Source organism: Cherax quadricarinatus, chromosome 95 (assembly GCF_038502225.1).
Source record: "Cherax quadricarinatus isolate ZL_2023a chromosome 95, ASM3850222v1, whole genome shotgun sequence".
Lineage (NCBI taxonomy): Eukaryota > Metazoa > Arthropoda > Malacostraca > Decapoda > Parastacidae > Cherax > Cherax quadricarinatus.
In genome coordinates, this window is record NC_091386.1 from 1,044,609 (window position 1) to 1,070,000 (window position 25,392).

General features: G+C 49.2%; 1 protein-coding gene across 6 annotated transcripts in view; it reads right to left on the reverse strand.

The window, feature by feature from the left end:
- LOC128703908 (pleckstrin homology domain-containing family G member 1-like) overlaps nt 1-25,392 on the reverse strand; it is a 530,324-nt gene that overhangs the window by 30,092 nt on the left and 474,840 nt on the right. For all 6 annotated transcript variants that reach the window (XM_070104852.1, XM_070104850.1, XM_070104854.1 and 3 more), the window contains one exon: nt 23,206-23,369. In XM_070104852.1, coding sequence (XP_069960953.1) covers nt 23,206-23,369 — 164 coding nt within the window. The remainder of the gene's footprint in view (nt 1-23,205; nt 23,370-25,392) is intronic.

The window sequence follows — 25,392 nt, forward strand, 5'->3', positions numbered from 1 at the left end:
TCCAAAGGCCTTAAATTAGTTTCTAGTCTCGGGTTGGGCTTCCTTGTGTCGATTTGATCACCCAGTTTGTTGATGCTAGCGGCTGGCATAGCTATAAGCACGTAACTCATCCGAGATGGTGCACCAGCGCCGTGCACAACACATACTAGATATCCCTCTACCCCTACAGTTAACAAGTCACAAACTATAAAGAACACTTGAATACACAAAACCAACAGTCAGTAACAGTCAGGTCACAGGAGGTAACAGTCCCCGGCACACACCCCAGGCCTTTTATTTCACCGGTGGGAAATATAACCCTCCCCTGGGTCTTACCCACGTACAGGATCACGGGCAAAAGGCTACTTAATTAAAGTCCCTGACAAGTGCGTCCATGGAGGGGGGTTAACTGGACACAGAATGTGTGCGAAAAGAATAACTGGGAAGGTTAAGAGATGGATTAATTTTGCAACGAAGAGAACCCAAAGGCTCTGCTACAGTGACACGTTATGTTCCCCCCAGTAACATCATAGTGCTGTACACAGCCTCCAAGATCATAAACCTTTGAAGATCTTCGAGAGTTTGATTACTCTCTGAGCCTGGTCATGGGCCGTGCTTGTGTGGTCAACCAGGCTGTTGCTGCTGGAGGCCCGCTGCCCCACATATCCATCACAGCCCCAGTGACCCATTAACATTATTTTTAACAAGGATAAATTTGTTATTGGTAAATTAGACACATTATATACTGTATTCTTATCAAAATTGATGGACTGATTACATCGACTTCTGGCTAAGGGACTGATTACCTCAACTCCATCTAATCTTCACCATTCTTTGTATGGACTGATGAAGTCAATGTGTGGCGAAACATTTCCTCAATAAACATACCTAAATATTGCACATGTGTCTAATTTATCAACATGTCGGTTCTCTGTACCGTTTATCAGCAATATGAAAGGGAGTCGTCCCAATTCAACGTGTCCAGTATATCGTTCTTGCAGTACCCTGTACCTTAAGTATTATACTTGTATCAGAGTAAGATTATACTTGTTGTTAGGTAAGACACATATGCAACAGTTAGACAACTTTATTCCGAAACGTTTCGCCTACACAGTAGGCGAAACGTTTCGGAATAAAGTTGTCTAACTGTTGCATGTGTCTTACCTAACAACCTGTCGGTATTGTATACCATTTTGATGTTCAAGATTATACTTGTATGTCCCCAGGGGGACACTTACCACGAGAATTAATATACCGCCAGAAACTCAGTATATTACAACCTTAATACCAGCCAGGCTATTGGTGTGTCAGGTGAATAAACAGGTACCACTATACCTGTACAATTATACTCTACATCCACCACCAACCTTGTAATTATTGACCAGATATTGAGAGATATATCGTAATCTATACCTGGAAGATTCTGGAGGGACTGGTCTCTAATATGCACACAACAACCACTCCCTGCAACAGCAAAAGACTTGGCAGGCGATGCAACATACCCCCAGTGACAAGTAGGGGCGTTACTGGTACAATAAGTGTCCGGGGCCCAAGACTGTTCAACAGCCTCCCACCAGCAATAAGGGGAATTACGGGAAGACCCCTGGTTGTCTTCAAGAGGGAGCTGGACAGATACCTAAAGACGGTGCCGGATCAGCCGGGCTGTGGTTCGTACGTTGGATTACGTGCGGCCAGCAGTAACAGCCTCGTTGATCAGGCCCTGATCCACCGGGAGGCCTGGTCGTGGACCAGGCCGCGGGGACGTTGATCCCCGGAATGCCCTCCAGGTAGACTCCAGGTACATTGTAGTCATTATTATAACCTCATTCAAGCAGACTGTGGCTGTGTGTAGATGTTACATGCACTACACCCTTCATACAGCACCTAACATCTACCGTCTTCCTGTATAATCTCTGTAGTGAGGCGAAAAAAAACTACTGGCTGGGGAAATGTCTTGTAAGAGAAAGGTTCTGTACGTGTATGAGTCCTTATCCTGTAGTACTGTGTACCAGTACTATACTGGTACTGAACATCTGGTGTACTTGTCCATGAAACGTATACAATACCACGTTTCACCGGGTCTTAGTCATATGATGACCCACAGCTGGAGCTTTTGGTCATCTGGCCGAGACCTTCCACTGGCTTACCCCTCCACCACTTTTAAATGCTTATAATTAAAATCACTGAAGTACTGACACTTTTCACGCCTATGGACCATTAATTCTACATAATCCACAAGAGGCAAAAAATAATTTGACATCGACAAATGGTAACAGAAAGTGTCTCTGTACACAGGCACTTTAAACCACGTTACTAGAAGGTCCACAAATGAGGTAACGCCTAACACACGAGTAAATATGGAAGACCAGTGTTGGAAAACACTGGTTGCTTGGTGATGGGATGCTGGTCCGGAGACTGGTGGTGGGATGCTGGTCCGGAGACTGGTGGTGGGATGCTGGTCCGGAGACTGGTGGTGGGATGCTGGTCCGGAGACTGGTGATGGGATGCTGGTCCGGAGACTGGTGATGGGATGCTGGTCCGGAGACTGGTGGTGGGATGCTGGTCTGGTGACTGGTGGTGGGATGCTGGTGGTGGGATGCTGGTCTGGTGACTGGTGGTGGGATGCTGGTCCGGAGACTGGTGGTGGGATGCTGGTCTGGAGGCTGATGGTGGGATGCTGATCTGGTGACTGGTGGTGGGATGCTGGTGGTGGGATGCTGGTCTGGTGACTGGTGGTGGGATGCTGGTCCGGAGACTGGTGGTGGGATGCTGGTCTGGTGACTGGTGGTGGGATGCTGGTGGTGGGATGCTGGTCTGGAGGCTGGTGGTGGGATGCTGGTCCGGAGACTGGTGGTGGGATGCTGGTCTGGTGACTGGTGGTGGGATGCTGGTGGTGGGATGCTGGTCTGGAGGCTGGTGGTGGGATGCTGGTCCGGAGACTGGTGGTGGGATGCTGGTCTGGTGACTGGTGGTGGGATGCTGGTCTGGTGACTGGTGGTGGGATGCTGGTGGTGGGATGCTGGTCTGGTGACTGGTGGTGGGATGCTGATCTGGTGACTGGTGGTGGGATGCTGGTCTGGTGACTGGTGGTGAGATGCTGGTCTGGTGACTGGTGGTGGGATGCTGGTGGTGGGATGCTGGTCTGGTGACTGGTGGTGGGATGCTGGTCTGGTGACTGGTGGTGGGATGCTGGTCCGGAGACTGGTGGTGGGATGCTGGTCTGGTGACTGGTGGTGGGATGCTGGTCTGGTGACTGGTGGTGGGATGCTGGTCTGGTGACTGGTGGTGGGATGCTGATCTGGTGACTGGTGGTGGGATGCTGGTCAGGAGACTGGTGGTGGGATGCTGGTCTGGATACCTGGAGGTTATTCCGGGGATCAACGCCCCCGCGGCCCGGTCCATGACCAGGCCTCCCGATGGATCAGGGCCTGATCAACTAGGCTGTTACTGCTGGCCGCACGCAGTCCAACGTACGAGCCACAGCCCGGCTGATCCGGCACTGACTTTAGGTATCTGTCCAGCTCTCTCTTGAAGGCAGCCAGGGGTCTTGAAGGCAGCCAGGGGTCTTGAAGGCAGTCAGGGGTTTATTGGCAATTCCCCTAATGCTTGATGGGAGGCTGTTGAACAGTTTTGGGCCCCGGACACTTATGGTGTTTTCTCTTAGTGTACCAATGGCGCCCCTACTTTTTATTGGCGGCATTTTGCATCGCCTGCCCAGCCTTTTACTTTCGTAGGGAGTGATTTCTGTGTGCAGATTTGGGACCATTCCTTCCAAGATTTTCCAAGTGTAGATTATGATATATCTCTCCCTCCTGCGTTCCAACGAGTACAAGTCAAGTGCTTCCAAGCGTTCCCAGTAGTTAAGGTGCTTGACAGAACTTATACGTGCAGTAAAGGATCTCTGTACACTCTCTAGATCTGCGATTTCACCTGCTTTGAATGGAGATGTTAATGTACAGCAGTATTCCAGCCTAGAGAGAACAAGTGATTTGAAAAGGATCATCATGGGCTTGGCATCTCTCGTTTTGAAAGTTCTCATTATCCATCCTATCATTTTCTTTGCACGTGCGATCGTGGCACTGTTGTGATCATTGAAAGTGAGATCCTCAGACATTACTACTCCCAGGTCCCTTACATTATTTTTCCGCTCTATTGTATGGCCGGAGTCAGTAGTATACTCTGATCTAGTTATTATCTCCTCCAGTTTTCCATAACGGAGTAGTTGGAATTTGTCCTCATTGAACATCATATTGTTTAACGTTGCCCACTGGAAAACTTTGTTTATATCTTCTTGGAGGTTAACCGCGTCCTCAGCAGATGACAGCCTCACGCAGATCCTAGTATCATCCGCAAAGGATGATACGGTGCTGTGGTGTATATCTCTGTTTATGTCTGATATGAGGATAAGGAATAAGATGGGGGCGAGTACTGTGCCTTGTGGAACAGAGCTCTTCACTATGGCAGCCTCCGATTTAACTCTGTTGACCACTACTCTTTGTGTTCGATTTGTTAGGAAGTTGAAGATCCATCTCCCCACTTTCCCAGTTATTCCTTTAGCACGTATTTTATGGGCTATTACGCCATGATCGCATTTGTCAAATGCTTTTGCAAAGTCTGTGTATATTACATCTGCATTCTGATTTTCTTCCAGTGCATCCAAGGCCATGTCATAGTGATCCAGTAGTTGTGAGAGGCAGGAGCGACCTGCCCTGAACCCATGTTGCCCTGGATTGTGCAGATTTTGGGAATCCAGGTGATTTGCAATCCTGCTTCTTAGCACTCTTTCAAAGATTTTTATGATGTGGGACGTCAGAGCTATTGGTCTATAGTTCTTAGCTAATGCTTTGCTGCCACCTTTATGGAGTGGGGCTATATCCGTTGTTTTAAGTGACTGTGGAATTTCACCCATGTCCAAGCTCCTCCTCCATAGTGTACTTAGGGCACGTGGGAAGCTGGTCTGGAGACTGGTGGTGGGATGCTGGTCTGGAGACTGGTGGTGGGATGCTGGTCTGGAGACTGGTGGTGGGATGCTGGTCCGGAGACTGGTGGTGGGATGCTGGTCCGGTGACTGGTAATGGGATGCTGGTCCGTTAACTGGTGGTGGGATGCTGGTCTGGAGACTGGTGGTGGGATGCTGATCCGGAGACTGGTGGTGGGATGCTGGTCCGGAGACTGGTGGTGGGATGCTGGTCTGGAGACTGGTGGCGGGATGCTGGTCTGGAGACTGGTGTTGGGATGCTGGTCCGGAGACTGGTGGTGGGATGCTGGTCTGGATACTGGTGATGGGATGCTGGTCCGGAGACTGGTAATGGGATGCTGGTCTGGAGACTGGTGGTGGGATGCTGGTCCGGTGACTGGTAATGGGATGCTGGTCCGGAGACTGGTAATGGGATGCTGGTCTGGAGACTGGTGGTGGGATGCTGGTCCGGTGACTGGTAATGGGATGCTGGTCCGGAGACTGGTAATGGGATGCTGGTCCGGAGACTGGTAATGGGATGCTGGTCTGGATACTGGTGATGGGATGCTGGTCCGGTGACTGGTAATGGGATGCTGGTCCGGAGACTGGTGGTGGGATGCTGGTCTGGTGACTGGTGGTGGGATGCTGGTCTGGAGGCTGGTGGTGGGATGCTGGTCTGGAGGCTGGTGGTGGGATGCTGGTCTGGAGGCTGGTGGTGGGATGCTGGTCTGGATACTGGTGATGGGATGCTGGTCCGGTGACTGGTAATGGGATGCTGGTCTGGAGACTGCCTGGTGACCCAACTCTTGTCTGAACATAAGCACCACTTTTGTCTGCCTCTCCACCATATCCTGGTACCTCCCTCTTCACCTTCTCAACCCAAGAATACACTTCACGCTGGTCACGGGTTCTTCAACCCACCATTCCTTTAAAAAGAATTACCACTCATATCATCAGCACTGTTGAACCTTAACGAGATACTCAATGACGAGGGTAACAATAGCTTTCTTTAAGATGAGATTATCTTCGGATTTTTAACCTTGGAGGGTTAGCCAGCCAGGATAACCCAAGAAAGTCAGTGTGTCATCGAGGACTGTCTAACTTATTTCCAGTGTCGTCCTTCAGTCTTGTCACCCACACCAGGTGACTAGCACCCAGGTACCTACTACTGCTAGGTGAACGGGGACAGCAGGTGTAAGGTAACACGCCCAATGTTTCCACCCAGCAGGGAATCGAACCATGGACACTCAGTGTGTGAGACAAGAGCGCTGCTTACCCAACATAATTTACCTCTCACTACTTTCCGTCACTGACAGAACCCACAAGTTACTGCGTAACAAGTTTACCTCTGCACGATACCAACAGTAATTTCCTTCACTGGGTATGTTAGATACCCATCACATCCTTGACTCATAACGCAAGCTGACATCAACACTACTGATCGTCCTCTAGATAATTCCTACCCTGTGTTCCACTCGAACAACAGTCATCAACCAGGTTCTTGGTGTTAGCACCTCCCACTTCAATACTGGCACACAACACCCTTTTTCAAGACAGCTCTCCGATATTTCATGTATGTCCCGGGCTGGGAACAAGGCTGACCAGCTTATGAGGCATCTGTAGCCGAGTGGTCTAGAGCATCACTTGGGAACCTTGCCAGCCTTCCCTGATGTGACTTCGAATCCTGCTGACTGTAATCTATATATGTATACATACATCACTTCCTTCATTTCTAACTGAATCTTCACTGTTTTTTTTTTTTGAGATGACATAAAGTAATAGTAACGACATTACTCACATTGTGGTAATGAGTTACATATTGCTGCCACAGTGGTTAGTTTACTGTCCACCATATATCCAACCTGTGGATGGTGGTGGCTAGTTTGTCACCATATATTCATCCTGTGGATGGTGGTGGCTAGTTTGTCACCATATATCCATCCTGTGGATGGTAGTGGCTAGTTTATCACCACATATCCATCCTGTGGATGGTGGTGGCTAGTTTGTCACCATATATTCATCCTGTGGATGGTGGTGGCTAGTTTATCACCATATATTCATCCTGTGGATGGTGGTGGCTAGTTTGTCACCATATATCCATCCTGTGGATGGTAGTGGCTAGTTTATCACCACATATCCATCCTGTGGATGGTGGTGGCTAGTTTGTCACCATATATTCATCCTGTGGATGGTGGTGGCTAGTTTATCACCATATATTCATCCTGTGGATGGTGGTGGCTAGTTTGTCACCATATATTCATCCTGTGGATGGTGGTGGCTAGTTTGTCACCATATATTCATCCTGTGGATGGTGGTGGCTAGTTTATCACCACATATCCATCCTATGGATGGTAGTGGCTAGTTTATCACCACATATCCAACCTGTGGATGGTAGTGGCTAGTTTATCACCACATATCCATCCTGTGGATAGTAGTGGCTAGTTTATCACCACATATCCAACCTGTGGATGGTAGTGGCTAGTTTATCACCACATATCCAACCTGTGGATGGTAGTGGCTAGTTTATCACCACATATCCATCCTGTGGATAGTAGTGGCTAGTTTATCACCACATATCCAACCTGTGGATGGTAGTGGCTAGTTTATCACCACATATCCAACCTGTGGATGGTAGTGGCTAGTTTATCACCACATATCCATCCTATGGACGGCAGTGTACGAGCATATGGAGATTCATCGTTCAGATAAAACTGACGGTGGTACATGTAATTAAGACATCACTGAACTTACCATCTCAAATTCGCCTAATAATAGAAGGCGGGCGGCGCCTGGGTCCTCCTACGAAGGTTATTATTAAACACTGAGGTAGTGTTGTGGCTGAAGAAGTACACAGAGGCGCCATCTTCAACCCTATCCTCCAACCAAAACATACAAACAAACTCCGGAAACCAGAGAACACAAACACGCAGCCTCACTGACCCATCATGCACGTTTGTTCCATGTGGTTACCTAACCCAGGGAACTAAAATAGTGTGGCTTAATACCCATCAATCCATCGATCTTTTCAAGATTGATGGACTGATTACATAGACTCCAGGCTGAGAGACTGATTACATCAACTCCAGGCTGAGGGACTGATTACATCGACTCCAGGCTGAGGGACTGATTACATCGACTCCAGGCTGAGGGACTGATTACATCAACTCCAGGCTGAGGGACTGATTACATCGACTCCAGGCTGAGGGACTGATTACATCAACTCCAGGCTGAGGGACTGATTACATCAACTCCAGGCTGAGGGACTGATTACATCGACTCCAGGCTGAGGGACTGATTACATCAACTCCAGGCTGAGGGACTGATCACATCAACTCCAGGCTGAGGGACTGATTACATCGACTCCAGGCTGAGGGACTGATTACATCAACTCCAGGCTGAGGGACTGATTACATCAACTCCAGGCTGAGGGACTGATTACATCGACTCCAGGCTGAGGGACTGATTACATCAACTCCAGGCTGAGGGACTGATCACATCAACTCCAGGCTGAGGGACTGATTACATCGACTCCAGGCTGAGGGACTGATTACATCAACTCCAGGCTGAGGGACTGATTACATCAACTCCAGGCTGAGGGACTGATTATATAGACTCCAGGCTGAGGGACTGATTACATCGACTCCAGGCTGAGGGACTGATTACATCAACTCCAGGCTGAGGGACTGATTACATCAACTCCAGGCTGAGGGACTGATTACATCAACTCCAGGCTGAGGGACTGATTACATCGACTCCAGGCTGAGGGACTGATTACATCAACTCCAGGCTGAGGGACTGATCACATCAACTCCAGGCTGAGGGACTGATTACATCGACTCCAGGCTGAGGGACTGATTACATCAACTCCAGGCTGAGGGACTGATTACATCAACTCCAGGCTGAGGGACTGATTACATCGACTCCAGGCTGAGGGACTGATTACATCAACTCCAGGCTGAGGGACTGATCACATCAACTCCAGGCTGAGGGACTGATTACATCGACTCCAGGCTGAGGGACTGATTACATCAACTCCAGGCTGAGGGACTGATTACATCAACTCCAGGCTGAGGGACTGATTATATAGACTCCAGGCTGAGGGACTGATTACATCGACTCCAGGCTGAGGGACTGATTACATCAACTCCAGGCTGAGGGACTGATTACATCAACTCCAGGCTGAGGGACTGATTACATCAACTCCAGGCTGAGGGACTGATCACATCAACTCCAGGCTGAGGGACTGATTACATCGACTCCAGGCTGAGGGACTGATTACATCGACTCCAGGCTGAGGGACTGATTACATCAACTCCAGGCTGAGGGACTGATTACATCAACTCCAGGCTGAGGGACTGATTATATAGACTCCAGGCTGAGGAACTGATTACATAGACTCCAGGCTGAGGAACTGATTACATAGACTCCAGGCTGAGGAACTGATTACATCGACTCCAGGCTGAGGAACTGATTACATAGACTCCAGGCTGAGGAACTGATTACATCGACTCCAGGCTGAGGAACTGATTACATAGACTCCAGGCTGAGGAACTGATTACATCGACTCCAGGCTGAGGAACTGATTACATAGACTCCAGGCTGAGGAACTGATTACATAGACTCCAGGCTGAGGAACTGATTATATAGACTCCAGGCTGAGGAACTGATTACATCGACTCCAGGCTGAGAAACTGATTACATAGACTCCAGGCTGAGGGACTGATTACATCGACTCCAGGCTGAGGAACTGATTACATAGACTCCAGGCTGAGGGACTGATTACATCGACTCCAGGCTGAGGGACTGATTACATAGACTCCAGGCTGAGGGACTGATTACATCGACTCCAGGCTGAGGAACTGATTACATCGACTCCAGGCTGAGGGACTGATTACATAGACTCCAGGCTGAGGGACTGATTACATCGACTCCAGGCTGAGGGACTGATTACATCGACTCCAGGCTGAGGAACTGATTACATCGACTCCAGGCTGAGGAACTGATTACATCGACTCCAGGCTGAGGAACTGATTACATAGACTCCAGGCTGAGGAACTGATTACATAGACTCCAGGCTGAGGAACTGATTACATCGACTCCAGGCTGAGGAACTGATTACATAGACTCCAGGCTGAGGAACTGATTACATCGACTCCAGGCTGAGGAACTGATTACATAGACTCCAGGCTGAGGGACTGATTACATCGACTCCAGGCTGAGGGACTGATTACATCGACTGCAGGCTGAGGAACTGATTACATCGACTCCAGGCTGAGGGACTGATTACATCGACTCCAGGCTGAGGAACTGATTACATCGACTCCAGGCTGAGGAACTGATTATATAGACTCCAGGCTGAGGGACTGATTACATCGACTCCAGGCTGAGGGATTGATTTCATCGACTCCAGGCTGAGGAACTGATTATATAGACTCCAGGCTGAGGAACTGATTACATCGACTCCAGGCTGAGGAACTGATTACATCGACTCCAGGCTGAGGGACTGATTACATCGACTCCAGGCTGAGGGATTGATTTCATCGACTCCAGGCTGAGGGACTGATTATATAGACTCCAGGCTGAGGGACTGATTACATCGACTCCAGGCTGAGGAACTGATTACATCGACTCCAGGCTGAGGGACTGATTACATAGACTCCAGGCTGAGGGACTGATTACATAGACTCCAGGCTGAGAGAAACGTTTCCTCAATAAAGACACCTAAATGTTACACAGGTGTTTGATATACCGGATTCAAGTAGGCTGACCAGGCAAGCAGATGTTGTGAGGCTGGATCTTCGACGACCTCTTCTCGATATCTGTAGTGAGGGGAGGGGAGGTAGGTGGGGTGATGAGTGAGGGGAGGTAGGTGGGGTGATGGGTGAGGGGAGGGGAGGTAGGTGGGGAGATGAGTGAGGGGAGGTAGGTGGGGTGATGGGTGAGGGGAGGGGAGGTAGGTGGGGTGATGGGGAGACATCATCATCAAGGGGACACAAGGTACAGGTGTGGGCATGTAGATCACTACGTGGTCAGGGATCTCCACCCAGGAGCCTTATATGGTCCATCTCCAGGATCATTACTCCACACTCCCTCCATCCACTCCACACTCCCTCCATCCACTCCACACTAACACCCAGGTACGTAGTTACTGCTAGGTGAACAGAGACAGCAGGTGTAAGGAAATATGCCAAGCATTTGCACCCATGCCGGGGATTGAACCAGGGACACTCAAGTGTGTAAGGCGAGTGCGCTACCAACTGAACCACAGGTACCATAGCTAACCAGCTTTGCATATTGAAGAGACCAGTTATAAGACAACAGACATGGTAATAGCAGCCACACCACTACCACCACTACCAGACCCACTACCACCACTACCACACATACTACCACACCCACTACCACCACTACCACACATACTACCACACCCACTACCACACATACTACCACACATACTATCACACCCACTACCACCACTACCACACATACTACCACACCCACTACCACACATACTACCACACCCACTACCACCACTACCACACATACTACCACACATACTACCACACCCACTACCACCACTACCACACATACTACCACACCCACTACCACCACTACCACACCCACTACCACACATACTACCACACCCACTACCACCACTACCACACATACTATCACACCCACTACCACCACTACCACACATACTACCACACCCACTACCACACATACTACCACACCCACTACCACCACTACCACACATACTACCACACTCACTACCACACATACTACCACACCCACTACCACCACTACCACACCCACTACCACCACTACCACACATACTACCACACCCACTACCACCACTACCACACATACTACCACACCCACTACCACACATACTACCACACCCACTACCACCACTACCACACATACTACCACACTCACTACCACACATACTACCACACCCACTACCACCACTACCACACATACTACCACACCCACTACCACCACTACCACACATACTACCAGACCCACTACCACCACTACCACACATACTACCACAACTACTACCACCACTACCACAACCACTATCACTACTACCACCACTACCACACCCACTACCACCACTACCACAACTACTACCACCACTACCACAACCACTATCACTACTACCACCACTACCACACCCACTACCACCTCTACCACAACCACTACCACCACTACCACACCCACTACCACCTCTACCACAACCACTACCACCACTACCACACCCACTACCACCTCTACCACAACCACTACCACCACTACCACACCCACTACCACCTCTACCACAACCACTACCACCACTACCACACCCACTACCACCTCTACCACAACCACTACCACCACTACCACACCCACTACCACCTCTACCACAACCACTACCACCACTACCACACCCACTACCACCTCTACCACAACCACTACCACCACTACCACACCCACTACCACCTCTACCACAACCACTACCACCACTACCACAACCACTACCACCACTACCACAACTACTACCACCACTACCACACCCACTACCACCTCTACCACAACCACTACCACCACTACAATCAGAGACGGATCTACTCTGAAACAAATGAACCCTCAGCTTCAGGGCCCCTAATTCCGGAGGGCCCCTGAAGCATCTGAAGACCACATACCATAAAAATCCCAGGATCTACTGTATGAGAAGGGGTTCCGAAGGGGCCCCCAACGCAGCTGAAGCTTCAGGGCCCCAAAACAGTACTGTAGAGTTGTAACTTGTATGTTAAGCAACACAAGCAACTGTAACACTCACTGGTGCAAGACAAAAACACAAGCTCTTGTCCCCATCTCCAACACTTAAGTTATTATGTGAATATTAGGGTCAGTCACAGGGCGGGGCCAGGAGCTACACACGAAGAGAAGAGAATATAGAGCAGGAGGCACAGAGCCAGGATATGTGACCTTCACAAGGTCACTATATACTTCCCCAACACTCCCCTATACTTCCCCAACGGTCATTCTCTTGAACACTATGTGCTTAATTGTCCACTTATTGAGGAATACAGAGACAGACAGTATAATAACCTATGTGACATGTCAAGATATCTTATTAATGAAAATAAGATACCAGATATACTAAGCAAATTTCCTAAATTTGCTTGTAACAGATAAGTGAACTATAGATATGTAGATATAAATCCATATGTACACCTGTTAACCCTTTGGGGCCTAGTTCCTAGGCCTTTTGTGTATCCATATGCTCTTGCGCTACCGTCCACAGGATGGATATGGGGTGCACAATAAACTAGCCACTTCGGTGGTGAAATCTAAAATCTAATCTTCCCCAACACTCCCCTATACTTCCCCAACACTTCTCTATACTTCCCCAACACTTCTCTATACTTTCCCAACACTTCTCTATACTTCCCCAACACTCCTCTATACTTCCCCAACACTCCTCTATACTTCCCCAACACTCCTCTATACTTCCCCAACACTCCTCTATACTTCCCCAACACTCCTCTATACTTCCCCAACACTCCCCTATACTTCCCTAACACTCCTCTATACTTCCCCAACACTTCTCTATACTTCCCCAACACTCCTCTATACTTCCCCAACACTTCTCTATACTTCCCCAACACTCCTCTATACTTCCCCAACACTCCTCTATACTTCCCCAACACTTCTCTATACTTCCCCAACACTCCTCTATACTTCCCCAACACTCCTCTATACTTCCCCAACACTCCCCTATACTTCCCTAACACTCCTCTATACTTCCCCAACACTCCTCTATACTTCCCCAACACTCCTCTATACTTCCCCAACACTCCTCTATACTTCCCCAACACTCCTCTATACTTCCCCAACACTGCTCTATACTTCACCAACACTGCTCTATACTTCCCCAACACTCCCCTATACTTCCCCAACACTTCCCTATACTTCCCCAACACTTCCCCTATACTTCCCCAACACTCCTCTATACTTCCCCAACACTCCTCTATACTTCCCCAACACTCCTCTATACTTCCCCAACACTCCTATACACTTCCCCAACACTCCCCTACACTTCCCTATACTTCTCCAACACTTCCCTATACTTCCTCAACACTCCCCTATACTTCCCCAACACTTCCCAACACTTTCCTATACTTCCCCAACACTCCCCTATACTTCCCCAACACTTCCCTATACTTCCCCAATACTTCCCTATACTTCCCCTACACTTCCCCAACACTCCCCTATATTTCCCCAACACTCCTACCTATACTTCCCCAACACTCCCTCATATTTCACCAACACTCTCCTATACTTCCCCAACACTCCTACCTATACTTCCCCAACACACCTACCTATACTGCTCCAACACACCTACCTATACTGCTCCAACACACCTACCTATACTGCTCCAACACACCTACCTATACTGCTCCAACACACCTACCTATACTCCTCCAACACACCTACCTATACTCCTCCAACACACCTACCTATACTGCTCCAACACACCTACCTATACTGCTCCAACACACCTACCTATACTGCTCCAACACACCTACCTATACTGCTCCAACACACCTACCTATACTCCTCCAACACACCTACCTATACTGATCCAACACACCTACCTATACTGCTCCAACACACCTACCTATACTGATCCAACACACCTACCTATACTGCTCCAACACACCTACCTATACTGATCCAACACACCTACCTATATTGCTCCAACACACCTACCTATACTGCTCCAACACACCTACCTATACTGCTCCAACACACCTACCTATACTGCTCCAACACACCTACCTATACTGCTCCAACACACCTACCTATACTGCTCCAACACACCTACCTATACTCCTCCAACACACCTACCTATATTGCTCTAACACACCTACCTATACTGCTCCAACACACCTACCTATACTGCTCCAACACACCTACCTATACTGCTCCAACACACCTACCTATACTGCTCCAACACACCTACCTATACTGCTCCAACACACCTATGTATACTGCGCCAACACACCTACCTATACTCCTCCAACACACCTACCTATACTGCTCCAACACACCTACCTATACTGCTCCAACACACCTACCTATACTGCTCCAACACACCTACCTATACTGCTCCAACACATCTACCTATACTGCTCCAACACACCTACCTATACTGCTCCAACACACCTACCTATACTGCTCCAACACACCTACCTATACTGCTCCAACACACCTACCTATACTGCTCCAACACACCTACCTATACTGCTCCAACACACCTACCTATACTCCTCCAACACACCTACCTATACTCCTCCAACACACCTACCTATACTGCTCCAACACACCTACCTATACTGCTCCAACACACCTACCTATACTCCTCCAACACACCTACCTATACTGCTCCAACACACCTACCTATACTCCTCCAACACACCTACCTATACTCCTCCAACACACCTACCTATACTGCTCCAACACACCTACCTATATTGCTCCAACACACCTACCTATACTGCTCCAACACACCTACCTATACTGCTCCAACACACCTACCTATACTGCTCCAACACACCTACCTATACTGCTCCAACACACCTACCTATACTGCTCCAACACACCTACCTATACTGCTGCAACACACCTACCTATACTGATCCAACACACCTACCTACCACACACACAACAACAACACTGGTACACCCACGCCCACATAAATGGATAAGATCTTGACCCACGCCCACGCCCTGGCACAGCGCCCACACATTAACAGCAAGAGTGTGCTAAAAGGTCAATATTCCCTCCATGATGTGCGCTACACCGTAGCTTCATCAGTCCAATACAACGACCAGAAGTTTGAGGTAATCAGTCCCTCAGCCTGGAGATAATGTAATCAGTCCCTCAGGGTACTGTTGTAGTCAGGGTACTGTTGTAGTCAGGGTATTGTTGTAGTCAGGGTATTGTTGTAGTAAGGGTACTGTTGTAGTCAGGGTACTGTTGTAGTCAGGGTATTGTTGTAGTCAGGGTACTGTTGTAGTCAGGGTATTGTTGTAGTCAGGGTATTGTTGTAGTCAGGGTACTGTTGTAGTCAGGGTATTGTTGTAGTCAGGGTATTGTTGTAGTCAGGGTATTGTTGTAGTCAGGGTACTGTTGTAGTCAGGGTATTGTTGTAGTCAGGGTACTGTTGTAGTCAGGGTATTGTTGTAGTCAGGGTATTGTTGTAGTCAGAGTATTGTTGTAGTCAGGGTATTGTTGTAGTCAGGGTACTGTTGTAGTCAGGGTACTGTTGTAGTCAGGGTACTGTTGTAGTCAGGGTATTGTTGTAGTCAGGGTATTGTTGTAGTCACTGTATTGTTGTAGTCAGGGTATTGTTGTAGTCAGGGTATTGTTGTAGTCAGGGTATTGTTGTAGTCAGGGTATTGTTGTAGTCAGGGTACTGTTGTAGTCAGGGTACTGTTGTACTCAGGGTACTGTTGTAGTCAGGGTATTGTTGTAGTCAGGGTATTGTTGTAGTCAGAGTATTGTTGTAGTCAGGGTATTGTTGTAGTCAGGGTATTGTTGTAGTCAGGGTATTGTTGTAGTCAGGGTATTGTTGTAGTCAGGGTATTGTTGTAGTCAGGGTATTGTTGTAGTCAGAGTATTGTTGTAGTCAGGGTATTGTTGTAGTCAGGGTATTGTTGTAGTCAGGGTATTGTTGTAGTCAGGGTATTGTTGTACTCAGGGTACTGTTGTAGTCAGGGTATTGTTGTAGTCAGGGTATTGTTGTAGTCAGAGTATTGTTGTAGTCAGGGTATTGTTGTAGTCAGGGTATTGTTGTAGTCAGGGTATTGTTGTAGTCAGGGTATTGTTGTAGTGAGGGTACTGTTGTAGTCAGGGTATTGTTGTAGTCAGGGTACTGTTGTAGTCAGGGTATTGTTGTAGTCAGGGTACTGTTGTAGTCAGGGTATTGTTGTAGTCAGAGTATTGTTGTAGTCAGGGTATTGTTGTAGTCAGGGTATTGTTGTAGTTAGGGTATTGTTGTAGTCAGGGTATTGTTGTAGTTAGGGTATTGTTGTAGTCAGGGTATTGTTGTAGTTAGGGTATTGTTGTAGTCAGGGTATTGTTGTAGTTAGGGTATTGTTGTAGTCAGGGTATTGTTGTAGTTAGGGTATTGTTGTAGTTAGGGTACTGTTGTAGTCAGGGTATTGTTGTAGTTAGGGGTACAAGGCAGGAAACACCAGTCATCAACACAGGTAGCAACGTAGGGAACACCAGTCATCAACACAGGTAGCAGCGTAGGGAACACCAGTCATCAACACAGGTAGCAACGTAGGGAACACCAGTCATCAACACAGGTAGCAACGTAGGGAACACCAGTCATCAACACAGGTAGCAACGTAGGGAACACCAGTCATCAACACAGGTAGCAACGTAGGGAACACCAGTCATCAACACAGGTAGCAACGTAGGGAACACCAGTCATCAACACAGGTAGCAACGTAGGGAACACCAGTCATCAACACAGGTAGCAACGTAGGGAACACCAGTCGTCAACACAGGTAACGCAATTGGTGTCTCAGGCGATGTAGTTAAGCAAATGCGTCATACTGACTCTCCCTGGCGTCACACTGACACTCTCCCTGGTGCCAAACAACTCTCTGGTAAGTCACCCTTTCCTTGACGCAAATCTAGTTAATTTACCAGCCCCTATTAGTTTAGAGCTTGCTTCTCATTACAATAATTCGGTTGCCTCTCCCTCCCATGGATGAACTCTGAAGAGGCTTGGCAGACGATGCAACATGTCGTAAACGAAAAGCAGGGGAAACAAGTGTAGAGGGACCAAGACTCTTCAACACCTCCCCTCATACACAGGAATGAATTATTACCATTACAAACCTTCAACAACCAGGCTGTGGTGTCAGGCTCAATGAGCAACAACCTGGTTCATCACACCGTCAACCAGGTGACATTCTTGTAGCACCTGGTCTATACTGTATAGTTTTTATGTGTCCTGTTGTCTGTGTGTGTCACATACTGGCATATGTGACACATATGTGGCACATATGTGACACATACCAGTGTATATAACATACATAACCAGATGTGTGGGACATGCCTCGTCCAGAGAGTCAGCAACTGGTGATGAGAGTCAGCACCTGGTGATGAGAGTCAGCACCTGGTGATGTGAGTCAGCATCTGGTGATGTGAGTCAGCACCTGCTGACTAGCCTTCTACTAATGTTTGTTGTTGTGTAGTCAGTCGTGTTAATTAGTTTACGACAGAGGAAGGTCACTGGTCACGACCCCTGTGTTATGATGGGACGAAGGTGGAGTTTGTCAACAAGACTGGTACAGCGGGACACAGGTCGTTTCCTGACTATCTGCTGTAAGATGGACTGGTACAGTGGGACACAGGTCGTCTCCTGACTGTCTGCTGTAAGATCACTGGTACAGCGGGATACAGGTCGTTTCCTGACTGTCTGCTGTAAGATCACTGGTACAGTGGGACACAGGTCGTCTCCTGACTGTCTGCTGTAAGATGACTGGTACAGTGGGACACAGGTCGTCTCCTGACTCTCTGCTGTAAGATGACTGGTACAGTGGGACACAGGTCGTCTCCTGACTGTCTGCTGTAAGATCACTGGTACAGCGGGATACAGGTCGTTTCCTGACTGTCTGCTGTAAGATCACTGGTACAGTGGGACACAGGTCGTCTCCTGACTGTCTGCTGTAAGATGACTGGTACAGTGGGACACAGGTCGTCTCCTGACTCTCTGCTGTAAGATGACTGGTACAGTGGGACACAGGTCGTCTCCTGACTGTCTGCTGTAAGATGACTGGTACAGTGGGACACAGGTCGTCTCCTGACTGTCTGCTGTAAGATGACTGGTACAGTGAATACTTTAGCTTAGACTGTAGGCTCTTAATTGTAAGTAGATCCACTGGACCAGTATTTTACTCATTACCTTTCCAGGACACTTAGTGAGTACACTAAGAGATAATTCTATAAGTGTGCAGGCACCAAGACTCTTCAAATACAAGTACTGGGGAATGATTCAACTATCCGTCTGATCACACTTTTAAACACTAATAGCTTCTTAAAACTTCTAAAAAGTTCTGAAAACTAGCCCTTAAGGTATCGAGGTGTGATCCAAGATATGGGTAGCTTCAATTCCTTGGATCAAGAGTCCTTCAGCACCACGGAGACATACAACAGTTGGAGAGAAAATTCTCAACACTACAACAAGATAGATAACTTCCCTGGCTACACCGGCTCATATTACTTGTTCCTACGACAACCACGCCCACGCCCACGCAGGCGTGGGCGTGGCACCTCCACTACTGTTACCAGAAGCCAAAAACGACCTATCAACAGTGTTACCATACGACACGTGTATTATATACATGTATGTGACAACACAATACAGCGTTGAGACAACAACAGTAGCAGTAGCAGCAGTAGTAGCAGTAGCAGCAGTAGTAGTAGTAGCAGCAGTAGTAGCAGTAGCAGCAGTAGTAGCAGTAGCAGCAGTAGTAGCAGTAGCAGCAGTAGTAGCAGTAGCAGCAGTAGTAGCAGTAGCAGCAGTAGTAGCAGTAGTAGCAGTAGTAGCAGTAGCAGCAGTAGTAGCAGTAGCAGCAGCAGAAGCAGTAGTAGCAGCAGAAGCAGTAGTAGCAGCAGAAGCAGTAGCAGCAGTAGTAGCAGTAGCAGCAGTAGTAGCAGTAGCAGCAGTAGTAGCAGTAGCAGCAGTAGTAGCAGTAGCAGCAGTAGTAGCAGTAGCAGCAGTAGCAGTAGCAGCAGTAGTAGCAGTAGCAGCAGTAGTAGCAGTAGCAGCAGAAGCAGTAGCAGCAGTAGTAGCAGTAGCAGCAGTAGTAGCAGTAGCAGCAGTAGTAGCAGTAGCAGCAGTAGTAGCAGTAGCAGCAGTAGTAGCAGTAGCAGCAGTAGTAGCGTGCAGTGGCGCGGTAGTGCGGTGGCAGCAGTGGTAGCGTGGCGCGGTGTAGCGGTGGTATGTGTGGCGGTGCGCTGGTGTAGCGTGGCGGCCGCGCCAGCGGTAGCGCCAGCAGCGCCGGTAGCGTGCTGACGTGGCGCTGGTGCGGTGGCTGCTGCTGGCAGCGGCTGCGGCTGGTGGTAGCGGTGGCAGCAGTGGCAGCGGTGCGCTGTGCGGTGTGGCAGCAGAGCGGTGGCAGCAGCGGCAGAGCTGTGTTGCAAGGCAGCAGCGTGCGCGGCAGTGCGGTGGCCGCGCAGCGTAGCGGATGTGCTGCGGTGCAGCAGCTGTGCAGCGTGTAGCGTGTTGCGGTGCGCAGCTTGAGCGGTGCTGCTGGCAGAGCGTGCGGCACAGGTCCGTGCAGCCGCGGCAGCTGTAGCGGTGGCGAGCTGGTGGCGGTGGCGCGGTGGCGCAGCAGAGCGGTGCGGCGCGCTGGTGCGGCAGCGCTGCTGCGGCGGTGGTGCAGTGGCAGCGGTGGTAGCTGCGGCGGTGTGCGTGCTGCGCGTGGCGCTGCAGCGGTGCAGCAGGCGGAGCAGTGAGCTGCTGGCTGTAGCGGTGCGGCGGTGGTGCGTGGCGCGTGCCTGCCAGCGGTGCAGCGGTGGTGCGTGGCAGCGGTGGCTGGCGCATGGCGGCAGCTGAGCGGTGCTGCGGTGCGGCGGCTAGCGGGGCGGCAGAGCGGTGGTGCAGCGAGCGTGGCGGCGGGGTGCCGCAGCGGTGGTGCGGTGCGCGGTGCGGTGGTGGTGCGGTGGTGGCCGCTGACGTGGCAGCGGTGGCTGGTGCGCAGGGAGCGGTGGTGCGCCGGGAGCAGCCGCGTGTGTGGCGGTGCGGCGGTGCAGCGGCGGTGGCAGCGTGGCCAGCGTGGCGCGGTGCGCGTGCCGGCTGTGGTGCGTGGTAGCAGCAGCAGTGGCGGCTGTGTGCCGGCCCGGAGCGCCTGGTGCCGCAGAGCGTGGTGCGGTGGCAGCGGGCAGTAGCAGCAGCAGTAGCAGTAGCAGTAGCAGTAGCAGCAGTAGTAGCAGTAGCAGTAGCAGGAGCAGTAGCGTGTTGTGTGAGGAGAGTTGATGCAGTAATTGGTACTGTGAGTGAAGGAAGATACTGTTTTAGTGGCGAGTCTGTAAAAACCTGCTAGAGTTGCCCTTGGTTCTGGCCACGATGATGTGGCAGCAGCAGGAACACCAGCAGCAGCAGCAGGAACACCAGCAGCAGCAGGAACACCAGCAGCAGCAGCAGGAACACCAGCAGCAGCAGCAGGAACGCCAGCAGCAGCAGGAACACCAGCAGCAGCAGGAACATCAGCAGCAGCAGGAACACCAGCAGCAGCAGCAGGAACACCAGCAGCAGCAGCAGGAACACCAGCAGCAGCAGGAACACCAGCAGCAGCAGCAGGAACACCAGCAGCAGCAGCAGGAACACCAGCAGCAGCAGGAACACCAGCAGCAGCAGGAACACCAGCAGCAGGAACACCAGCAGCAGCAGCAGGAACACCAGCAGCAGCAGCAGGAACACCAGCAGCAGCAGGAACACCAGCAGCAGCAGGAACACCAGCAGCAGCAGCAGGAACACCAGCAGCAGCAGCAGGAACGCCAGCAGCAGCAGGAACACCAGCAGCAGCAGGAACACCAGCAGCAGCAGGAACACCAGCAGCAGCAGGAACACCAGCAGCAGCAGGAACACCAGCAGCAGCAGCAGGAACACCAGCAGCAGCAGCAGGAACACCAGCAGCAGCAGCAGGAACACCAGCAGCAGCAGGAACACCAGCAGCAGCAGGAACACCAGCAGCAGCAGGAACATCAGCAGCAGGAACACCAGCAGCAGCAGGAACACCAGCAGCAGCAGGAACACCAGCAGCAGCAGGAACACCAGCAGCAGGAACACCAGCAGCAGCAGGAACACCAGCAGCAGCAGGAACACCAGCAGCAGGAACACCAGCAGCAGGAACACCAGCAGCAGCAGGAACACCAGCAGCAGCAGGAACACCAGCAGCAGCAGGAACACCAGCAGCAGCAGGAACACCAGCAGCAGGAACACCAGCAGCAGGAACACCAGCAGCAGCAGGAACACCAGCAGCAGCAGGAACACCAGCAGCAGCAAGAACAGGAGAATCAGGAGGAATAGCAGCAGGAACAGCAGGAGGAACAGCAAGAACAACAGAAGTAACAGGAGAAAAACAGTTGGCCATCAAAGTGGCGCATGAGAAAAGAAACAGATGAGAAGAATCGAAGGAGAAGATTAGTGAGAGAGAACAATAGGAGGAGGAGGGAGAGGAGAAAGAGGAAGAGGAAAAGGAAGAGGAGGAAGAAGAGGAGGAGGAATGAATGAATGAGGGAGGCAAGAAGGTGTCAACACCGAAGCCACGAAACTATTGTAAAAACTCACCTCAATACCGACAAGATAAAGAATTAAACCCGTGTGAAACATCTGGGTATCTTTATCCGTCAACGTTTCGTCAGCCAGTGGTTTATCAATACAAGGACATTAATGTGAAGACGGTAGAACTACTACAGATGAGGTAATCAGTCCCTAAACCTGGAATCGATGTGTTCAGTCCATCACAAGAGTGATGGAATGAACACATCGATTCCAGGTTGAGGGACTGATTACCTCAAACTTCTCCTCTCCTTACCCATTTCTACTTTGTATTGGACTGATGAAGCCACTGTGTGGCGAAACGTTTGTTCAATAAAGATTTCCATGTGTTGCATAAGTGTCTCAATTCTTCAACTGATAAGAGCCACTGGAGGGCGAAACGTCTACATACAGAGATACTCAGATGTTTCACATGGGTCTAATTCTTCATCTTGTCAGCACTGTATACCAATTATATACGGTGTAAGCTGACACAGCCCCTATAAACCACCACAAACTTACCACTGACAATCATATACGGTGTAAGCTGACACAGCCCCTATAAACCACCACAAACTTACCACTGACAATCATATACGGTGTAAGCTGACACAGCCCCTATAAACCACCACAAACTTACCACTGACAATCATATACGGTGTAAGCTGACACAGACCCTATAAACCACCACAAACTTACCACTGACAATCACATACGGTGTAAGCTGACACAGACCCTATAAACCACAACAAACTTACCACTGACAATCATATACGGTGTAAGCTGACACAGACCCTATAAACCACAACAAACTTACCACTGACAATCATATACGGTGTAAGCTGACACAGACCCTATAAACCACCACAAACTTACCACTGACAATCATATACGGTGTAAGCTGACACAGACCCTATAAACCACAACTTACCTCAATGATCTGACGCAGGTCTCGTACATAGATGGCCTCTGTCTCGACTATCTCGAGAACGATGCGGTCCATGTAGTCGAGGTTAGGATCACAGTAACGAGGACGTAGTGTGGGAGGCGCAGGCAGACTGATGGTGTTACACTGTACCCCGCTATCTCCTGAACCTGCAACACAAACATTGATGTTAACACACTCTGCAACACCAACAACACATATATAAACATTGATGTTAACACAGAAGGTAAACACAACGATAAACACGTTAATGTTGATACACTTCAATGTTCTTGAAGACAGCAAACACAAATACGGATGTCCCAAGAGTCTACAACACACAGTGATGTCCCAAGTCTACAACACACAGTGATGTCCCAAGAGTCTACAACACACAGTGATGTCCCAAGAGTCTACAACACACAGTGATGTCCCAAGAGTCTACAACACACAGTGATGTCCCAAGAGTCTACAACACACAGTGATGTCCCAAGTCTACAACACACAGTGATGTCCCAAGAGTCTACAACACACAGTGATGTCCCAAGAGTCTACAACACACAGTGATGTCCCAAGTCTACAACACACAGTGATGTCCCAAGTCTACAACACACAGTGATGTCCTAAGAGTCTACAACACACAGTGATGTCCCAAGAGTCTACAACACACAGTGATGTCCTAAGAGTCTACAACACACAGTGATGTCCCAAGTCTACAACACACAGTGATGTCCCAAGTCTACAACACACAGTGATGTCCCAAGAGTCTACAACACACAGTGATGTCCCAAGAGTCTACAACACACAGTGATGTCCCAAGTCTACAACACACAGTGATGTCCCAAGTCTACAACACACAGTGATGTCCCAAGAGTCTACAACACACAGTGATGTCCCAAGTCTACAAGAACACACATTGATGTCCCAAGAGTCTACAAGAACACACATTGATGTCCCAAGAGTCTACAAGAACACACAGTGATGTCCCAAGAGTCTACAAGAACACACAGTGATGTCCCAAGAGTCTACAAGAACACACAGTGATGTCCCAAGAGTCTACAACACACAGTGATGTCCCAAGAGTCTACAACAACACACAGTGATGTCCCAAGAGTCTACAACAACACACAGTGATGTCCCAAGAGTCTACAACACACAGTGATGTCCCAAGAGTCTACAACAACACACAGTGATGTCCCAAGAGTCTACAACACACAGTGATGTCCCAAGAGTCTACAAGAACACACAGTGATGTCCCAAGAGTCTACAAGAACACACAGTGATGTCCCAAGAGTCTACAACAACACACAGTGATGTCCCAAGAGTCTACAAGAACACACAGTGATGTCCCAAGAGTCTACAAGAACACACAGTGATGTCCCAAGAGTCTACAACACACAGTGATGTCCCAAGAGTCTACAACACACATTGATGTCCCAAGAGTCTACAACAACACACAGTGATGTCCCAAGAGTCTACAACAACACACAGTGATGTCCCAAGAGTCTACAACACACAGTGATGTCCCAAGAGTCTACAAGAACACACATTGATGTCCCAAGAGTCTACAAGAACACACAGTGATGTCCCAAGAGTCTACAAGAACACACAGTGATGTCCCAAGAGTCTACAACACACATTGATGTCCCAAGAGTCTACAAGAACACACATTGATGTCCCAAGAGTCTACAACACACATTGATGTCCCAAGTCTACAACACACATTGATGTCCCAAGAGTCTACAAGAACACACATTGATGTCCCAAGAGTCTACAACACACATTGATGTCCCAAGTCTACAACACACATTGATGTCCCAAGAGTCTACAAGAACACACAGTGATGTCCCAAGAGTCTACAAGAACACACATTGATGTCCCAAGAGTCTACAAGAACACACATTGATGTCCCAAGAGTCTACAACACACATTGATGTCCCAAGTCTACAACACACATTGATGTCCCAAGAGTCTACAAGAACACACAGTGATGTCCCAAGAGTCTACAAGAACACACATTGATGTCCCAAGAGTCTACAACACACATTGATGTCCCAAGAGTCTACAAGAACACACATTGATGTCCCAAGAGTCTACAAGAACACACAGTGATGTCCCAAGAGTCTACAACACACATTGATGTCCCAAGTCTACAACACACATTGATGTCCCAAGAGTCTACAAGAACACACA